Below are 20058 nucleotides of genomic sequence, written 5' to 3' on the forward strand. Positions count from 1 at the left end.
AGGGGCTTTGAGTGTCACCGTTTCGAGTCCTGTGTTTTGTCATAATGCGATCTCAGTCCAGACCACAGATGAGACTGCAATAGATTTTTACCTCATTATATTCTGTCTTTTTCCATCATTATATTCCAAATTTTAGAAGAGGAAAGCATTTCAAATACTGTTTTAAGGTTCATAAAGAAAATGTTGTTATATAATATATGAATATTAAATACATGTAATTTTTTTCATGTGACAACATGTAACACAGATGAACGTGTAGAACAGATGATAATGGGACTTATTTTCTGTTTCTGTTGCTTTTTTATCTTGACTAGATATTTTGAATTTAGACACCATTCTTGGTAAAGCATTTGTGTGATGATCCCATAAAAATAAAGCTGAATTTAACTGAATTACAATTTAGTTAAAAACTAAGGATTTTTATGAAAATAAAAATAAGATTAGCAGTAAATTCAATAAACTGGGCGCCCAGGTGGCGCAGCGGGATATTCCGCTTGCACACCAGCACAGAGTTTCTGAACTCCTCAGTTTGAAACTCGGTGTTGCCTCCGGTCGGCTGGGCGCCATCTGGCGGGCATAATTGTCAGTGCCTGCAGCAGATACTAATTGGCCACCGTATCTGCAGGATGGGGGCCAGACTGTGTGTGGGTGGGTGGGTGGGTCTTCATACGCTGTGTAAGGACCCTGATTGGTGGAAGAGACACCTGTGCAGAAAGCAGGGGTGAGAAGAGGTGGGCTGTACACGTGTCGGAAGAGGCGTGTACAGCGACGTGCTCTCCTCGGATGCAATCTGGTATCTCTCAGCAGCAGAAGACAAAAATTGAGTCACTAAATCAGGAGGAAAATGGGGAGAAAATGCATTAAAAAAAAAAAATAATAATAAATTGCATCTGAACTTCTGCCATTAAAGCAAATGTTACAATAGGTGTCTAAAATCTGAAGTGCCAATTAAAAAAACATTCAGAATAATAATTTGCCGTACATAAAAAACATGTTTTTTTAAATGTTATTTCTGGGTACCAGTTCAACCAGGGTGGAGGTAAATGAGCATCCCAATCTGGTTATTAATTACTTTTTAGCTTACTGATTAGGAAAGTTGTGTAATACAGTGTGCAATTTAAGACTTAGCATCTGCTTTGTATGAGCACAAACTAATCTTGTCAACCAAGTAGCAAAATTGAGGCTCCATCTATTCTCACAATATTACTGATGAATAACTGCAGACATGGGCTGAGTTTTGGCTGCATTTGGTACAGTATTTTTTGCTAGCTGCATCGAACCCTTTAATGTCCCCTAATACTATGCATCGTTCGACTCTGTCAGAACATTTACATTTTCAGCATTTAGCAGACGCCTTTATCCAAAGCGACTTACACAATGAGCAATTGAGGGTTAAGGGTCTTGCTCAGGGACCCAACAGTGGCAACTTGGTGGTGGCGGGGCTTGAACCGGCAACTTTCTGTTTACTAGTCCAGTACCTTAACCACTGAGCTATCACTGCCCAGAACAGGAGCATGGAGAAGTCCTCATGCATCTCTGTACAAACATGTCTAAGTGCAAAATGATCGTGTGTGACTTGGTTCTCCTCCACTGTGTTTAATCTCACTCACTGAGACGAGAGAGCTTCAGATCACTGAGTCTAAAGGACACTTGTATTATATTTATCCAGGCGCTACAGTGAGATCCGCATCCCAACAGCAAGTGTGTCGCTGTTTATGTCGACTGTCTGTCAGTAAGCCTGCATTTATGCTGTAGTTATAGTTCATGTACGATTACACAGTATACTCAGTCATTAAATAACACTCATAAATTGAATCATTGAAAGAAGAAAATACTGTCTGTGTTTTAACATCCCCCAAGCGTCCACAGAACTAATTGGGAGTTATTCAAACTAAGTTACCCGAGTCGTGTGTTTAGCTGTTTTAGACTTCGACATCTCGGTCATTTTGTCTAGTCGAATGCTGGTGTAACCGAGCGCCTTTAGAGTTTGCTGAGTTCATAAAGTAAGAAATAAACTGTACATAGACAAACTATCGGGAGCAGAATACTTTACTGCCTTGTTCTTTTGAGGCACAGCACAGAGATGATCACGTGTGTAGAGAAGCACACTTTTCCATTGATTATGGAATCCCCAAAGGGATAAAATGCACTCAATACGTAAACAGATCAAACATTGGCAGCACATTACACCACAGAAAAGTCTCCTACACTAACTGTATTACTGTATGATATGTTTACATATAATGAGGGGGGCAGAGGCATTACCCTTATCACCCAACTTTCCCTCTTATAACTGAAAGGTACAATTGTGGAGAATCTGTGAGGAGCATGGCATGGTTGGCAGCTCTAGTAGTAAGTACTACAGCTCATTAGCCATATGAGTTAAGTGCAGCCCTCAGACTCATGTGCTTCACTGCACACTACACACATCACTTTGTACTGAGATTAAAACGGTCCTAATGGGGCCCTTAACAACACCATCAGCTGTGTATTAGCATGAGTGAGTCAGGGCGCATTTGCTTCCACCACCATTCGTTGCTGATATGGGGGGAAGTAATGGAGTGAATGTGTAAGTGTGGGTGTGTGTTTGTGCATTGTTCTCTAGTACAGTGGTTTCTAAGCCCTGAATAAGAAGAACGAGGTCACTATAGGTGTATCATTTCATCTACTTAATGAAAAAGTTCTATACTGGCTGGATTACTCATGGGCTACTTGCTTAGATGAGTTAAACACAAATGCTTTTAATATGAGTGGGGGAAAACGTCTGTCTACTGTGCTGTAAGGTCCAGTAACAAGATTTTTGCTGTTAGTCTTAAACCACAGTGAGTTCACATATAAACTAGGGGTGGTACCATTTGTTCTCGTTGTTGTAGATTTGTCAGACTGAATGCGAGGGATCTTCAAAAAGTTTCTGCACTTTAATATTTTGATTGGAAACGGTGAGGGTGGGAGGAGGAGTAATCAGTCGTGTCTGAGAGACTGAGAGACACTTATAGTCCGGATTTAGCTCCATCTGATTTCCACTTTTTTGGAAGCTCAAAGAAGCTTTAAGGGGAAGAAGATTTTCATGTGATGATGATGTGAAAGCGGCTGTGAGATAAAACTCAAATAAAACACAAGCCACAGGCTAGCGCAAGTCTTCACTAACACAGGCAAGCAGGGCAACAGATTCTTACAGAAAGCCCTTACAGATCTGGAGGACCTTGCTGTTCATTCAGTATTCCTTTAAAGCTAATGCTGCAGCAGTAAAGAGACGATTCCCTTTCCACCCTCCCTTCCTCAGACACGACCTGTTGGGTTTGTAAAACATTTAACCAAGCTGATATAGCAAGTTAAGACTCAAACTCAGGTGGTTGGCTAGTGTGTTAGACTGCTGTGCCACCTGAGTGCTGTAAAACAGAGAAAGAACGTTTGTATTCACTGATATTAGTCAGTCATAAATGATGGAACTATTACTCATAAAAATCACAAAAGGAAGCTGCTTTGCGTCAGTTTGGATTCTGACTGCATGTTGCACATGTAGATCTTTGCGTGATCTTACTAAATGATGTGGATATTTAGCATCATGTCCCAGAGTAAAAGTGAAACTCTGCTTGTCATCTCATAACACTGAAGTTGTGAAGAAGAGCTTTAAGATACAGACCACTATTACTATCTCTATTATTTAATTTACATGTTTAGTTTGCACTTGTAATGAACTCTGTATAAAATCTACATTCGGAATGCTGAACTGGTTCTGCTTGCTGTGTTTCTGTTCATCTTTAACTGTTGTGAATTGAATTAATATTGATTAGTAATAGGGTGCCCAGGAGGCGCAGCGGGACATTCTGCTAGCACACCGGCACTGAGTTTCTGAACTTCCCGGTTCAAATCTCACCTTTGCTACCGGTCGGCTGGGCAATTGGCAGTGCCTGCAGCAGACAAAAAAATTGCCCATCAGGTCTGCTGGGACTAATAAAGTGGGTGGGGTCCTCAAACGCTGTGCAAGGACCCTGGTTAGCAGTACGCGACGCCTGTGCAGAAGTGGAGAAGCCTCATGTGCTAATCCACCGAGTCGTGGGCGATAAATAAGGCGGTGTGGGGCAGGCGAATATACCCTCCTCAGACGCAATTAGGATCCCAGCAGGGGAAGACTAATTGGCTACGCTAAATCCAGAGAAAATGCATAAATAAAAAGAAAATAATATATCGATTAGTAATGAACTTCGCATTTTCCAATTTGTGGTTAAGGTTGCGCCAATAATTGTAAATGTGTAATAATTGGGATGGATCTTATTACATCCCGATTGTTGTATAAAAGCACAAATATAACAGTAACTTTAAAAAATAATGATAGCAGCACTGAGATTCTAACCCGGATCTCAGTGGTGATGGGATAAATAAATAGACCACTGCACCACCCGAACATCTTTGTTGTAAGATATTAATTATTGCAAAATTGACAAAAGAAAATGAGAATTTTTTTGCTCTTTCTACCATCTAGAGAGCACAGCAGCATCTTTCAGCTCCAGCTCCACATCTACAAACTAACTTTGTGAGACCCTGTATTCTCACAGATTACTTGTATTTGATTTATGATGGGTGATTTTACCCCATCCACAAAATACCCTCATGCTTGTGTGTGTGTGTGTGTGTGTGTGTGTGTGTGTGTGTGTGTGTGTGTGTGTGTGTGTGTGTGTGTGTGTGTGTGTGTGTGTGTGTGTGCGTGTGTGTGTGAAACTCCTTACAGCTAACAAGATTTTCCAATCATCTTTTTCTTATTTTTGGTGAAGGGCATGTTGGTTGGCGCTCTCTACCCCCTTGCTGCAGATTATTGATTTTGGCTTAGAGGACTCTGTGTCTAAGATCCTTGTTTAATCTGATCTCAGGTCAGCTTTATTTGAGGTTGATCCTGTCACCGTTTGAAACAGGACTGACCACCAGCGCTTCTCCCCTCAGACAGTTCCTCAGAGTCTTTTTATAGACCGCTAAGCATCTCTAATTTTCCAAGTGGTGGCGAAAGCCCACGGGTGAATCGAGAGGGATTCACCACCATCTACCTGCTCTTTGTTCCTCGCGGTGAAATCCAATTGAAGGTGACAGACTTTGTTCTGGCGTTTGCCTTTCTTACCTTCACCTTTTAGATCCTATATCTCTCTTTATTTTTCTGTCTCCTCATGCTCCATCAGTTCAGGTCCTTCAGTGACCCTTCCGTTAAAGGTGCTGCATGGAAGATTAAACGTATAAATTGGTTTTGGCTCTGGGATATTGCTGTTTTTATAGTTATAGTGAACATATGAGCTCAAGGAGATAAGCCTATATTTGAACCTGCATGACCTGAACCTTTTTGTTTGTTTTATAAAAAGGCAGAAATGCATTTATTGATCAGCATGGTCATTGTTAAAAAGCTGCAGTAATGTCTAAAAATCTAATGCACCAGCATACTTTATACCATCATATTTAATGCTTGGAAATGGGCAAGGTCGTCTTGTGTGCTTGTTTAACAATAATAATCTTAACTTATAAAGTTTCCTACAAACACGTTTTGTTATGCCTCTGACTAACTTTAAAACCTAAGTCAGTGTTGCAAGCTAGAACAATATTTTAACCACACGTTTTAGCATCTGGAGGTCCTGTTTTTTCTTTTTGCTGAGTTCTTGTTTCTCTTAAATGTTTAAACTTTACAATTGCAGCACTGACAATTTCATGGCAGTAACATCTTAATAAACAATCTGTTGGGATTTGGAATTTAATAATCATATTCAAAAATCTAGGGCAGATGAAGTGCCTTTTTTGTCATATATACATACACCAATCAGCCATAACATTAAAACCACCTCCTTGTTTTTACACTCACTGTCCATTTTATCAGCTCCACTTATAGAAGCACTTTGTAGTTCTACAATTACTGACTGTAGTCCATCTGTTTCTCTACATACTTTTTTTAGCCTGCTTTCCCCCTGTTCTTCAATGGTCAGTTTGGTCATCTTCTAAACCTTCATCAGTTGGTTGGATATTTTAGGTGTTTAAAAACTCCATCAGCGCTGCTGTGTCTGATCCACTCATACCAGCAAAACACACACTAACACACCACCACCATGTCAGTGTCCCAAATAATACCTACTCTGTAGTGGTCCTGGGAGATTCCTGACCAGTAAAGAACAGCGTGAAAGGGGGCTAACAAAGCATGCAGAGAAACAGATGGACTACAGTCAGTAATTGTAGAACTAAAAAGTGCTTCTATATGGTAAGTGGAGCTGATAATATGGACAGTGAGTGTAGAAACGAGGTGGTTTTAATGTTATGCCTGATCAGTGTATATTATTCCAGCATGTTTGTAAGCCGGGGTGAGTGTGCAGATTCAGTCGTTGTACCTTCAGCTTGACAGCCCAAAATTGTACCCACTAGACGACCACTTTTTACTGTATTTGCAATTTGCAGAAGACCTAAATAAAAAAAACTAAAGCTTTTTATTGTGACCCCTTCTACTGCCAGTGTTTGTCTAAATAACCTGTTAGCAATGGGTGGGGCTGTAACAGCTCAAACCACTAGATAGAACGGAGGTTACTGCTATCTTCTGAATGTTTGGTACCAGAGTACATGGTCTTACATTTAAATCTTTATCTTATAATTAATCGAATTCTTACTTATTTTAGTCACATTTTAAACACAATAATCTTTAATTGTTTTTATTACTCTCATTTTAACTTGAAATGTAAAGAAATCTTTAGTCAGTACATCATTCTTTTCTTTAATATCCCGTCCACTTTGCCGTTCAGTCGCTTTTTGACAAAGTTAATTAGTGAAGCACGAGGAGTTGAAATGAAGTGATACAGGTGAGAGGAGAAACGGCCCTGTCTCTCCCTCTCCCAGTCGGTTGATAAATGACACTTCAGATTTGCGCCGACACACGCCGTTAATTTTTTTGGCCGCCTGCGTCTGGTGTTAAATGACGCCGCTCTGCTTGAAGTTGCTCTCTGTTAATGGAACTGCAGATTGGTCTGTTGGTCGTTTGATCCTGGTTTTAAAAAGCAGAGGTATCGAATACAAGTATTACTCGATGTTTCATCATCTTTTTCTATCTGCTGGGTAAACAAGTATAATTCTGTCTACTGTAATAAAACAATCAGTTAATTTTGGCTTCTATTGTTGTCTTGTCAAAGCAAGTTTATGTAGAAATTTATTTAGAGAAATGCAGTCTGAAAAACACCATAACTCATGCATAATATTACATACTTACATTCAATAAATGTAAATTAGATTAAATTAAGATATACACCGATAAGGCGTAACATTATGACCACCTTTCTAATTTTGTGTTTACATTTACATTTTCAGCATTTATCCAAAGCGACTTACAGTTATGACTGAACACAATTTTTGAGCAATTGAGGGTTAAGGGCCTTGCTCAGGGGCCCAACAGTGGCAACTTGGCGGTGGTGGGGCTTCAACCGGCAACCTTTAGATTACTGGATTACTAGTCCAGTACCTTAACCACTGAGCTATCACTGCCCTCGTGTTGCTGTCAAAACAGCCCTGCAACTGTGATGCTCTGTGTATTCTGACACCTTTCTATCAGAACCAGCATGAACTTCTTCAGCAGTTTGAGCTACAGTAGCTCGTCTGTTAGATCGGACCACACGGGCCAACCTCCGCTCCCCACGTGCATCAGTGAGCCTTGGCCGCCCATGACCCTGTCGCCGGTTGACCACTGTTCCTTCCTTGGACCACTTTTGATAGATACTGACCACTGCAGACCAGGAACACCCCACAAGTGCTGCAGTTTTGGAGATGCTCTGACCCAGTCGTCTAGCCATCACAATCTGGCCCTCGTCAAACTCGCTCAAATCCTCACGCTGGTCCATTTTTCCTGCTTCTAACATCAACTTTGAGGATAAAATGTTCACTTACTGCCTAATATATCCCCCCCACTAACAGGTGCCGTGATGAAGAGATAATCGGTGTTATTCACTTCACCTGTCAGTGGTCATAATGTTATGCCTGGTCGGTGTATATGTAAATACTTAATGTATTCATTTATTTATTGTCTGTTTTGCCACCACTTTATACTGGTTAGGGTCTTAGTGGGTTCGTTTCATTGACAGACAGAAACACTCTGGACAGGTTGGCAGTCCATCACAAGGCAGACACACACACACACACACACACTTAGGGCCATATTTGGTAGCTTCAGTTGACCTGACTGCATGTCCTTGGACTTACGGGAGGAACCAGAGCACCCGGAGGAAACCCCCACACACACTGGCCACCCAGGTACTTTTTGCTGTGAGGTGACAGCGCTACCACTGTGCACCCTAAATTTAATCCATGTAAATTTAGAGCACCACAAAAGCCACAAGTTTCAGTCAGTTTTTTATTGTATATGGAGTGAATTGGTGTTAAATTTTACATGCTGTATATGGATTATATATGAGATATGAGAAAATCATGCATAATATCAAAGACGCGTTTTAATTCCTGTCCTTAACCCATAAATGATTTTGCAAGGTTTATTAAAGGAAAGGACTCACTATCTGATTATTTCCATTTCTAAACTAATTCAGTCATTCAGAAGCAGCAGTCGGGTTTGTTCATGGTTTAGAAATGAGGCCTGTAGATCAGATACAGACTGATAATGCAGCACTGAACGTCATTTATTCTAAAGCCTTGGATTCAGCACTCGCTAACCAATAAATGTTGGCAGCCATGTGTCTGTCACACTCAGTGTGTGTGCGCATATGTGTGTGTTTGTGTCTACGTGTGTGTGTGTGTCAGAGAAATAGAAGCTCATTTGTCAGAGCTGAAGAAGGCCTTTATCTGCAGCTCTACAGTCTGTGCTTTCCACTGCTCGTTCTGTTCAGGAAGCACTGAAGCGCTGGAGCACAGATTAGCTTTTCTCAAGAAGCAGCTCCCAAATAATCCCAAACCTCCATGCTTCACAAACTCTGTTTCACAATGTCTGCTCCAGCAAGCATGTCATTCACACGCTGTTCTCCTACATGATTGGATGCTTATTTGCATTTTGCTTGGTTTTGCATTGATACGTTTAATGTAAAACCAAGCTAGATGGTGTTCCACTAGATTTTGAAATCAGTTTCCCTGGCACCATGGGCCCTAGTGCCAGTGGTTTTTTTAAGCAACCCACATTTTGTTCATGAGGCAACACAAACAATGCATCAAGTCCCACTGTGGTTTAAAAGATGTAACATAGAGCCTCCACAAGGGGGCGTTAACCCAAAAGTTTGTTTAATTATTTTTTATTTGTTTTTTTTTTTCATTTTCTCCTTTTTTCTCCCAATTTTAGCACGTCCAACATTTACCCAGTTGCATGATGCCTCCTCTCTACTGGGGCAAGCCGTAGCCTAGTGGTTAAGACACAGGACTAGTAATACAAAGGTTGCTGGTTCAAGCCTCAGCACTGCTAGGTTGCTGATGTTGGGCCCTTGAGCAAGGCCCTTAACCCTCAGTTGCTCAGACTGTATACTGTAATGTAAGTCGCTTTGGATAAAGGCGTCTGCTAAATGCCAAAAATGTAAATGTAATGTAAATGTGCTGACCCCCGCCCCGATTGAGGAGAGCGAGCTGACACACACCCCCTCTGACACGAGTGCAGTACAGACTGCATCTTTTCACCTGCACGAGTCGAGTTCATATGCGATCAGCCTTGTGCACGGAGAGACACACCCTGATCAGCATTATTCTTCAACTCTGTGCAGACGCCATCAATCAGCCAGCAGAGGTTGTAAAAGTCCCTATCTGGCTCCCTAACCCTGTATGAACAACAGCCAAACGTTGTTTATATAGCCGCCCAGCCCAGCCAGATGGCGGAGCTGAGATTCGATACGATGTATTTGAGATTCCGGCTCTGGTGTGCTAGCGTATTTTACCGCTTTGCCACCTGAGCGGCTGTTTATTTAATTATTATTATTTTTCTCTGCGAGCCATTTTTTCGGCTTGCAATCTATTTAAGGGTCGCGACCCAGGATTTGAAAAGCCCTGCTAGTACCATTCTCATAATTATTCTGTTGGTTGTTGGGGTTCCACAAGCATCTTGGTATTGATGAGAATCAGTCATATCACGAGGTGATTAAAGGGGTGATCCTGTACTCTTCCTTAAATAACATTAAATCCCAACTGACAATACTGTTTTCTTTTTAAATACATGTAAAACTAATTTTATTAGCTTTTCACAAGCTGCCTTAACTTTTCTGGAATCAGGACAAAGTGGTCTTTAGTTTGTTTGTACCTGTCCATGGAGAGTTGGGCCACAAGGGTAACATATGTCTGATTTGTTAATATTTTACATTATGTAATTCCCAGTCAGCCAAGTAGGTGTTTGCTATTGTGAACTGCTTAAAGTGCATGATGAATTACTGACAGTGGGTTTTTAGTTGTGATAAAGTGTAGAAGCTGGAGAAACTGGTTTGTTTCCAGTGTGTGTAAGTGCTGTGTTACTCTGTCCTTTATCTGCCCGACACTGTGGAGTGAAATGAAAAGTTGCTCTGTGTTCCTCTCTCCATCAGTCTGAGCTGTAAAAACATTTCAGCTTTAAGACGTTTTATTCTTTTTTTTCAAGGACTCTCTGGCTCTGGCTTTTGCTTTACTGACAAAATACATTTTTTTCCACTTTCATTCAGCTGTCAAAAAAACTCCAGCATGAAGAAAAGTTCAGGCTTTTTGTGATTGTTATTTTTAGTTTTGTCCAACAAAATCCTGAATCTGAATGATTGACATGTAATAAAAAGGACAAGACGGGCTGAGAAATAGTGAAATTTAAGTGAAATACGCTGTCTGACCAAAAATATTTGGACAACAGACTAGTAGCTTGTTGGACTTTTAATTGTTGCCACCCAAATTTGTTAGTTTTCATACATCATTTAGCAAAGTCTGTGTCTAAAACATTTGGACTTAATAATTAGTAGTAGTGTTTTTGGACATATAACTTAAGTGTTGTATACCATGGCTTAACTTGTAGAATTGCACAGTTAAAGGTTTCCTGTGCTCACGAGGTGCAGTGGTCAAATGTGCTAGCCCACCCCACTGAGGTCCCAGTTCAAATCTCAGCTGTGCTATGGACCGATGGGGGTCCGTGAAATTATATTTTATATGAAACCAGTTCGTGGTGCAAAAAAGGTTGGGGACCGCTGGTCTAAGCAATTTAGGGTTAAGGGCCTTGCCCAAGGGCCCAACAGTGGCAACCTGGCAGTGGGGGGGCTTGAACCAGCGATATTTTGATTACTAGTCCAGTACCTTACAACTGACCAGTGTACTTGTGAATCAAAAGGGAATAATGGTTTCTGTTCATCCATTCCTATCAGTCACGCACTGACTTATGTGATATCAAATGTAGATATTCTAGCACCTGGCTGGCTAAGTTCCATACTATACTATATTTACACTTAAGCTCTTTATGGTTTGTATTTATGACCAAAAGTTATTACAGAATGAATCCAGTCATAATTAGTGCCTCGGGCTGACATCACGTTTACAGCCAGGAAGTATAATACAGTAATTACTTTCTCTGGTGCAAAGGACACTGCTGATGGATTTACCAAGTCTGCATTGTCCTCCACAGTGGCCAAAAGTTCTTGGAGCGCATTAATAGCTGCTTGTGCCTATATTTATAGGAGTGAAACCGTTGTAAATCACAGCTTAGACCTGGCATTATGCCCACCCACCAATTAGCCTTATTGTAGGATGATATTTTCAGCCGGTGTGATACCAGGATACACAAGAATGCATCCCGCAGTACAACACACTTACAAGATCTTCTGTCTCTGTCTGTGCCTGTGTGTCGTGACCTTTAGGACTCTCCTCAGGAAGGCGTCATAACCAGAGACATCCATCGTACGTTTCCTGCTCACGACTATTTCAAGGACTCGGGCGGCGACGGCCAAGACTCTCTGTACAAGATCTGTAAGGTTAGGAGTGGTACCGATTCATCCTTTTGAGATAACATCACGACATTGTTCAGAAAGCTTTATAGAGGAATGCATAAATACACACTTCACACTAATGTCAAAAATCTCATTTATTTATTTATACAATTTAGCCAAAACATTTTTTTTAGTATGAATAGATGTGTGCTTTTATTATTCAGCCACAGAACCATTTCTATCATGACTGCTGTGATATAAAGGTCTCTTACAAAAACCCCTTTAAAGGGGGTAAAATAAAAAGGAAAATTTGGAAGCTCTGCTTGCATAAGGTTTAATCTCTTTTATAGCAGAGTAAATATGTACCTTTTCATCATCTGATCAACAATAGCTGATTCCAAAAGAACTTAATTCTTCATGTTTTTATGCTTAGATGCAAGAAATGTTTTTTTGGTTTGTTTTAGGTGTCTGGCTAAAATCTAATTACATTCTGGCCTTCAAAAGCTCATTTCTAAAAGATTTAGGTAAGCTGATATTTTCTCTCTCTTTGCAGGCGTACTCTGTTTATGATGAGGAGATTGGATATTGCCAAGGCCAGTCATTCCTGGCTGCAGTGTTGTTGCTACATGTAAGTATTCGTGAGTTAATTTACTATAATCCAGCTGTTGTTATATATAAGGAACAAAGCCAAGTGGATGCTGCTTTGACTAGAGAACTGAAAAACATAAGCAAAACAAGACGCAGAAATCTTTCATGTAAATGCTTAATCGGAGAGTAAGTGGCTTATTTATGGACAGCAAACTTATAAGAGGAAGCACAGCGCCACAGTTTTGTGGTAAAATGCTGCATGTCTTAAATCATTGGCTTTCATTTTTGGATCACAGTCACCTGTTGATGGGGGCTCAAGATGGTGTGGGAAAAAGTTTAAAGAAACAAACGTGTACTGTTGCAAAAAGGCTTACATTTACATTTTTGGCATTTACAGTATACAATCGCAGCAATTGAGGGTTAAGGGCCTTGCTCAAGGTCTCAACAGTGGCACCCAGTGGCAACCTGAAGCTTGAACCGGCAACCTTTGGACTACTGGTCCAGTACTTTAACCACTAGGCTACAGCTGCCTATTGTATGGTATGAGGCAGAACGGTGGTGCTGTGGGTAGCGTTGTCGTCTCACAGCAAGAAGGGCCTTCGTTTGTTTCTCCAGCTTTTTGGCCAGGGTCCTTTCCCACAAGTCCAAAGACAGACAGTCAGGCCAGCGTGTGTGTCAGTGTGTGTTTATGTGTGTGTGTGTGTGCCCTGTGATGGTCTGGCGATCTGTATGGGATGTTTTCTTGCCATTCACCTAATGGATCAGTCCCACCGTGACCCTGACCAGGACAATGTGGTGGTAAAACAGACAAGGAATAAAAAAAAGTGAATATAGTCACTGTGTAAACATGGCGTAAAACATCTAAGTGGAGTTTGTTTGTTTGTTTGTTTGATTGTTTGTTTATTAGGATTTTAACGTCATGTTTTACACTTTGGTTACATCATGACAGGAACTGTAGTTACTCATTACACAAGATTTATCAGTTCACAAGGTTATATCGAACACAGTCATGGACAATTTAGTATCTCCAATTAACCTGACTGCATGTTTTTGGACTGTGGGAGGAAACCGGAGCTCCCGGAGGAAACCCACGCAGACACGGGGAGAACATGCAAACTCCACACAGAAAGGACCCGGACCGCCCCCACCTGGGGATCGAACCCAGGACCTTCGTGCTGTGAGGCGACAGTGCTACCCACTTAGCCACCGTGCCGCCCTCCTAGCTGGACTCGGTCAGGACTTATTGCATGAATTTAATGTATATAATGTTAGCTTCCTGATATATTTTAACAGCCGTTTGTGTGGAGTGTTTTGTTCCACAGTGTGGCTCTGTTAGCCCCCGGCTTTGCCCAGGAAGCCCAGGAGGTGTCAGAAATATTAATGGCCCAGACCGTCTACCTGATGGAACCCTGGACACACACTGTCTTCGTGATTTAATACTCACCTCAGACTCGAACACACCCACACACTGTCTACAACCGCAGATAACAAAGACCAGATTCTCGCTATGGCACTTAGGCCAGGTTTAGTTTCACTTTAACCCTGTTATGATATTAATATAGCCACAGTGTAATACATCTTCTCAAAATCATTAAAGCTGTACCGTAGATACTTTACTGCATCTTCCTGTTCCACATATTTCCTGTACATATACAGTGTATCACAAAAGTGAGTACACCCCTCACATTTCTGCAAATATTTCATTATATCTTTTCATGGGACAACACTATAGACATGAAACTTGGATATAACTTAGAGTAGTCAGTGTACAGCTTGTATAGCAGTGTAGATTTACTGTCTTCTGAAAATAACTCAACACACAGCCATTAATGTCTAAATAGCTGGCAACATAAGTGAGTACACCCCACAGTGAACATGTCCAAATTGTGCCCAAATGTGTCGTTGTCCCTCCCTGGTGTCATGTGTCAAGGTCCCAGGTGTAAATGGGGAGCAGGGCTGTTAAATTTGGTGTTTTGGGTTCAATTCTCTCATACTGGCCACTGGATATTCAACATGGTACCTCATGGCAAAGAACTCTCTGAGGATGTGAGAAATAGAATTGTTGATCTCCACAAAGATGGCCTGGGCTATAAGAAGATTGCTAACACCCTGAAACTGAGCTACAGCATGGTGGCCAAGGTCATACAGCGGTTTTCCAGGACAGGTTCCACTCGGAACAGGCTTCGCCAGGGTCGACCGAAGAAGTTGAGTCCACGTGTTCGGCGTCATATCCAGAGGTTGGCTTTAAAAAATAGACACATGAGTGCTGCCAGCATTGCTGCAGAGGTTGAAGACGTGGGAGGTCAGCCTGTCAGTGCTCAGACCATACGCCGTACACTGCATCAACTCGGTCTGCATGGTCGTCATCCCAGAAGGAAGCTGACGCACAAGAAAGCCCGCAAACAGTTTGCTGAAGACAAGCAGTCCAAGAACATGGATTACTGGAATGCCCTGTGGTCTGACGAGACCAAGATAAACTTGTTTGGCTCAGATGGTGTCCAGCATGTGTGGCGGCGCCCTGGTGAGAAGTACCAAGACAACTGTATCTTGCCTACAGTCAAGCATGGTGGTGGTAGCATCATGGTCTTGGGCTGCATGAGTGTTGCTGGCACTGGGGAGCTGCAGTTCATTGAGGGAAACATGAATTCCAACATGTACTGTGACATTCTGAAACAGAGCATGATCCCCTCCCTTCGAAAACTGGGCCTCATGGCAGTTTTCCAACAGGATAACGACCCCAAACACAACCTCCAAGATGACAACTGCCTTGCTGAGGAAGCTGAAGGTAAAGGTGATGGACTAAACCCAATTGAGCACCTGTGGCGCATCCTCAAGTGGAAGGTGGAGGAGTTCAAGGTGTCTAACATCCACCAGCTCCGTGATGTCATCATGGAGGAGTGGAAGAGGATTCCAGTAGCAACCTGTGCAGCTCTGGTGAATTCCATGCCCAGGAGGGTTAAGGCAGTGCTGGATAATAATGGTGGTCACACAAAATATTGACACTTTGGGCACAATTTGGACATGTTCACTGTGGGGTGTACTCACTTATGTTGCCAGCCATTTAGACATTAATGGCTGTGTGTTGAGTTATTTTCAGAAGACAGTAAATCTACACTGCTATACAAGTTGTACACTGACTACTCTAACTTATATCCAAGTTTCATGTCTATAGTGTTGTCCCATGAAAAGATATAATGAAATATTTGCAGAAATGTGAGGGGTGTACTCACTTTTGTGATACACTGTACATGATTTGTGTGTATTTTATATGGTGTTGGTTGTATCTGTATAAAGCATCTATTGGGACACGTCTACACTATTCTTGGACACATATTTGTCTCTGGGCAGCACTGTGTTGGTGCCTCAGATGTGTAACCCAGATGTGTAAATGGCACAGTGAGTGTGTGGGTGTATATGCTGCCTGATTGTATGTGCCTGGTTTTTCTGGGAAGGTTCCTGGAACCACAGCAGCCCTGAATAGAAAAATAAATGAAATGTTGTCTGTGTAGAATTGTGAATTTAATATTTTCTACTGGGCTTATAATGGGCTGTTATTTTTAATTTTTAATGGGCTGTTATATTTGTAATTGTTTTAGGCTTGAATCTACTGATGCCACATTGTAACAGCAACTGCATCCTGGTTCAAGTGAATATTTATTTACTGGGACCAAGTTCACAAATGGTTTGCTGATGTTTGGACATTTCGAAACAATAAACATGTGCTTTACTTTGTGTGTTTGTAGATGCCGGAGGAGCAGGCGTTCTGTGTGCTGGTCAAAATCATGTATGAATATGGACTCAGGGATCTCTACAAGAATAACTTTGAGGATCTGCACTGCAAGTTTTACCAGCTGGAGCGTCTGGTACAGGTTCGTTACATATTTAAAAATACATTGTCTTTTTCGCCCTTTAAATCGATCTTTTGAATGCTTGTCTGTCGACCGGCACGGCTTGTGTTGTACACGATGAGCTTACAGAGTCGCAGCCATCTGAAAGCTATTAGAGCGACACCTCTTCAAAGTGGGTTTTAATTTTGTGCCTTAAACTCAATTAGCAATGAAGCAAACCGCCATGAGCACTTAACCCAATCCAGTTAGTATTAACACCCACCCACGACTAGACTGTTAGCATCGATCGGCCCATGGAAAGAAAAACACGGGTGATAAAGAGCAGTGGCTCTCTGAGAATTCCCACCTTACACAGACTTTATTTATTTCCCATTTTCATTTTCTTTTCAAACGATCTAATTAGAGTAAGACAGAAAAAATAAAACCTTATTCAGCTGAGGTCCGGAAGTGAAAAGGTCGCTTTGAGAAGCTTATTCAGGATATGAGTGTAATTCCCCTTGGGTGAGTGGCTAAGCATCTTTAATTTAACATTGATTACCAATGAATCCAGATGCTTTGATTTACACTGTTAGATTTAATAAAGAGGTAATTATGATGGGTGGCACAGTGGTGTATCAGGTAATGTTGATGCCTTGCAGCTCCAGAGTTGAAATTTTAGATGTAGTTTGTTTTCTTTGTAGTTTCTTTGTAGAAGACAAGAAAAGAATTGAGTTTCTCGAGGAACCTTTTATAGACAGTTATATAAGGAAGGGATTTATCCCAAATCCTTAAAACCCATGTCGATGTGAGGCGTCTACTGTCTAATGTTTACATTTGCAGCGTTTAGCAGACGCTTTTATCCAAAGCGACTTATGATTGTGACTGAATACAGTGCAAGCAATTTAGGTTTAAGGACCTTGCTAAGGGGCCCAACAGAGGCAATTTGGCAGTGGTGGGGCTTGAACTAGGGATTTTCTGATCACTAGTTTAGTACCTTAGCCACTGAGCTACCTCTGCCCTAACATGGTAACATGAATCTTGAAAACCTCAGGCACTGTCTGTAAAGAGTTTAGCATGTTCCCCATGTGTCTGTGCAGGTTTTTTGGGTACTGTCTGCACATACAATATATATTTATTCTTGTGACCGTGTGACACAGTGGCTTAGTGGGTAGCACTGTCGCCTCACAGCAAGAAGGTCCTGGGTTTGATTCCCAGGTGGAGCAGGTCTGGGTCCTTTCTGTGTGGAGTTTGCATGTTCTCCTCGTGTCTGCAAATTGTCCATGACTGTGTTTGATGTTAAAAACTTGAACTGATGAATCTTGTGTAACCAGTAACTACCTGTCCTGTAATGAATGGCGTTAACATGATGTTAAAATCCTAATAAATAAATAAACATTCTTGTGTACATGCAATGCCAGACAGTGAATGATGTAAATGTGAATGATGTCGTGGTTCATGATTTACCTACAACAGTATTTTGAATAATTGTTTTACTTCATCTCTCTCTCTCTCTCTCTCTTTCCAGGAGCAGCTACCAGATCTGTGGTCTCACTTTCAGCATATGAACCTAGAGGCCCATATGTATGCTTCCCAGTGGTTTCTTACCCTCTTTACTGCCAAATTTCCTCTCTGTATGGTCTTCCACATCACCGACCTGCTGCTCTGTGAGGTCAGTATACCAGTTTTGATTAACATATTAATTACAACACAATAAATCAAGCAAGAGTTCAACCAAAAATGGTCAAAATAAAAAGATATGATTCAAACCATGCTATGTAATGTTGCCTAGATAAAACAGTGTTAAAAGTAGTTTTTTACTGGAAATGCTTTATTCTCAGCATGTAATTTAGTATCGCTCAGTCTGCACAATCATTAGATCCAGGAATCTTTTTTAAATGTTCAGATATAATTCAAGAACCACCAAAAATTAGATCTGCTATGAAATAAAGGCTGCTGGAACATGGGTGATGTGTTCACAGTCAGGCTTGACTCCATTGTGTGACACCTGCCAAGTACCTGTCTCCATCAGGCATATTCTGGTTGACTGTCCCGGGTATCTACAGGAGCGGCAAGGACTTGCTTTTCCCCAAACCATGAGAGAAATGTTCGACAAGTTAAAGCTGGAACAGTACTCAAACTTTCCACAAATATAAAACTGAGGACACACAAATAGGATAAAAAAAAACAAAAGAAAAGAGAAAATATTCACTCATCCTGCCATGAATGTAATCATTGTGTTGACATGGTGTTAAACCAGTAAATTAACAAACAAAATCACTATGGGCTTGAAGGCTGCCATGCCAGAATGAAGCCCCCGCTCTGAAATCAGCATTAAAAAATTTGACTGGAGGCACCCAGGTAGCGCAGCGGGATATTCCGATAGTCTCTGCTCTGCTATCAGCTAATGCCTGCAGCAGACAAAAGTGGCCACCGTGTCTGCTGGGCGTGGAAAAAGTGTTTGCAGTTCGGTTGGCGTGGTTGAAGCCTGCGGCGGAATAATTAAAAGTTTCCTCGCTCTGTCTCAGTCAGTGAATCGCATGATGAGAAGCTGTTCGATGTGTTTAAGGGCACCTCACTCGCTCTGCTTTTTTGTCTTTTATGTGCCTTTTGCTACTCATTGTTTTCCTCTAGTTGTTTTGTAGCTCTTTTATATAGCCAAACAACAGTCTGTAATATGAACAGTTGCAGTATAATAAGGTCATGCAGTTATAGTAAAACCAAATCAAATGTTATAATGAATACACAGCATCATATGATTAAAACATTAAGATTGGTGTAAATAAAATCCTGCTTAAAATCCAACCTAATTATGTGGGCATTATTATAGACTTGTGCTTGTCTTGCTCAAACAGGAAAGAACCTGTCCTTAAACTGTTGACACACTGAAATATGCAAAATTTAATTGTATACTGATACATTAATTGTTCTCTTTACTGTAGTTCAGGGGCCCAAACCAAACTATTAAAATCCCAACCTTCATTAGGCAGAAACACTGGGAGCAAGGCAGGAAAACCCTGCTTTGGCCACCTGACCCCAGCTCAGACATAGCCAATCATGCCTGTGTAGACGCCCAGCCAGTCGATAGAGATCCAGGTTCGATTCTGGGCTATTGTAATAGACTGTTGCACCAACTGAGCACCTTCAATTATTTTGTTATGACCTTAAAAAATATTAGATACAACTATTATTGAAATGGTTCCATTTTTGCAGTGCAGGAGTTCTGGAGCATAATTGGGGCTGCTTGCTTGCTTGCTCAGACCTCATGTGTATGAAAAGGACGTTTAGCTTTAGTCCTGTTGTGTAGATCACATTTGTGCACAGTTCCGAGTGGCATCGTGACACATTTTTTAAAGATGATTTAGGACTAAATGAATAATAATAAACCTTGTGTTTGCCAGTGCATGAAAATGCAGGACATTTGAACTGGTCACCTCATTTTACTCATCGCAAACAATCACAATAATTGTGTGTAGGTAATAATTATGTAATAATAATGAAATTGTGCCTTAAGCATTAAAAGGAGCTGTGATTCAGAAAGAGACACTGGCTGGCACTGCATGCTTTAGATTAGCACTTTAAATTTCATCAGCCTGCCCACAATATGCCGCGGTTTTATGGGCCGCACACAGGCATTAACATATAGAAATACGAGGGATCTTCAAAAAGTTTCTGCACTTTTATATTTTGGTTAGAAACGGTGAGGGTGGGAGGAGTAGTAATCGGTCGTGTCTAAGAGACTGAGAGACGCTTATAGTCCGGATTTAGCTCCATCTGATTTCCACCTTTTT

The 20058-nt window shown here is 41.3% G+C and overlaps 1 protein-coding gene across 4 annotated transcripts in view; it reads left to right on the forward strand.

Moving 5' to 3' along the window:
- rabgap1l (RAB GTPase activating protein 1-like) overlaps window positions 1–20058 on the forward strand; it is a 118638-nt gene that overhangs the window by 63159 nt on the left and 35421 nt on the right. For all 4 annotated transcript variants that reach the window (XM_063013291.1, XM_063013292.1, XM_063013293.1 and 1 more), the window contains exons 14-17: window positions 11787–11900; window positions 12409–12483; window positions 16187–16312; window positions 17796–17939. In XM_063013291.1, the coding sequence (XP_062869361.1) occupies window positions 11787–11900; window positions 12409–12483; window positions 16187–16312; window positions 17796–17939 (459 nt within the window). The remainder of the gene's footprint in view (window positions 1–11786; window positions 11901–12408; window positions 12484–16186; window positions 16313–17795; window positions 17940–20058) is intronic.

Source organism: Trichomycterus rosablanca, chromosome 17 (assembly GCF_030014385.1).
Source record: "Trichomycterus rosablanca isolate fTriRos1 chromosome 17, fTriRos1.hap1, whole genome shotgun sequence".
NCBI classification, from domain to species: Eukaryota; Metazoa; Chordata; class Actinopteri; order Siluriformes; family Trichomycteridae; genus Trichomycterus; species Trichomycterus rosablanca.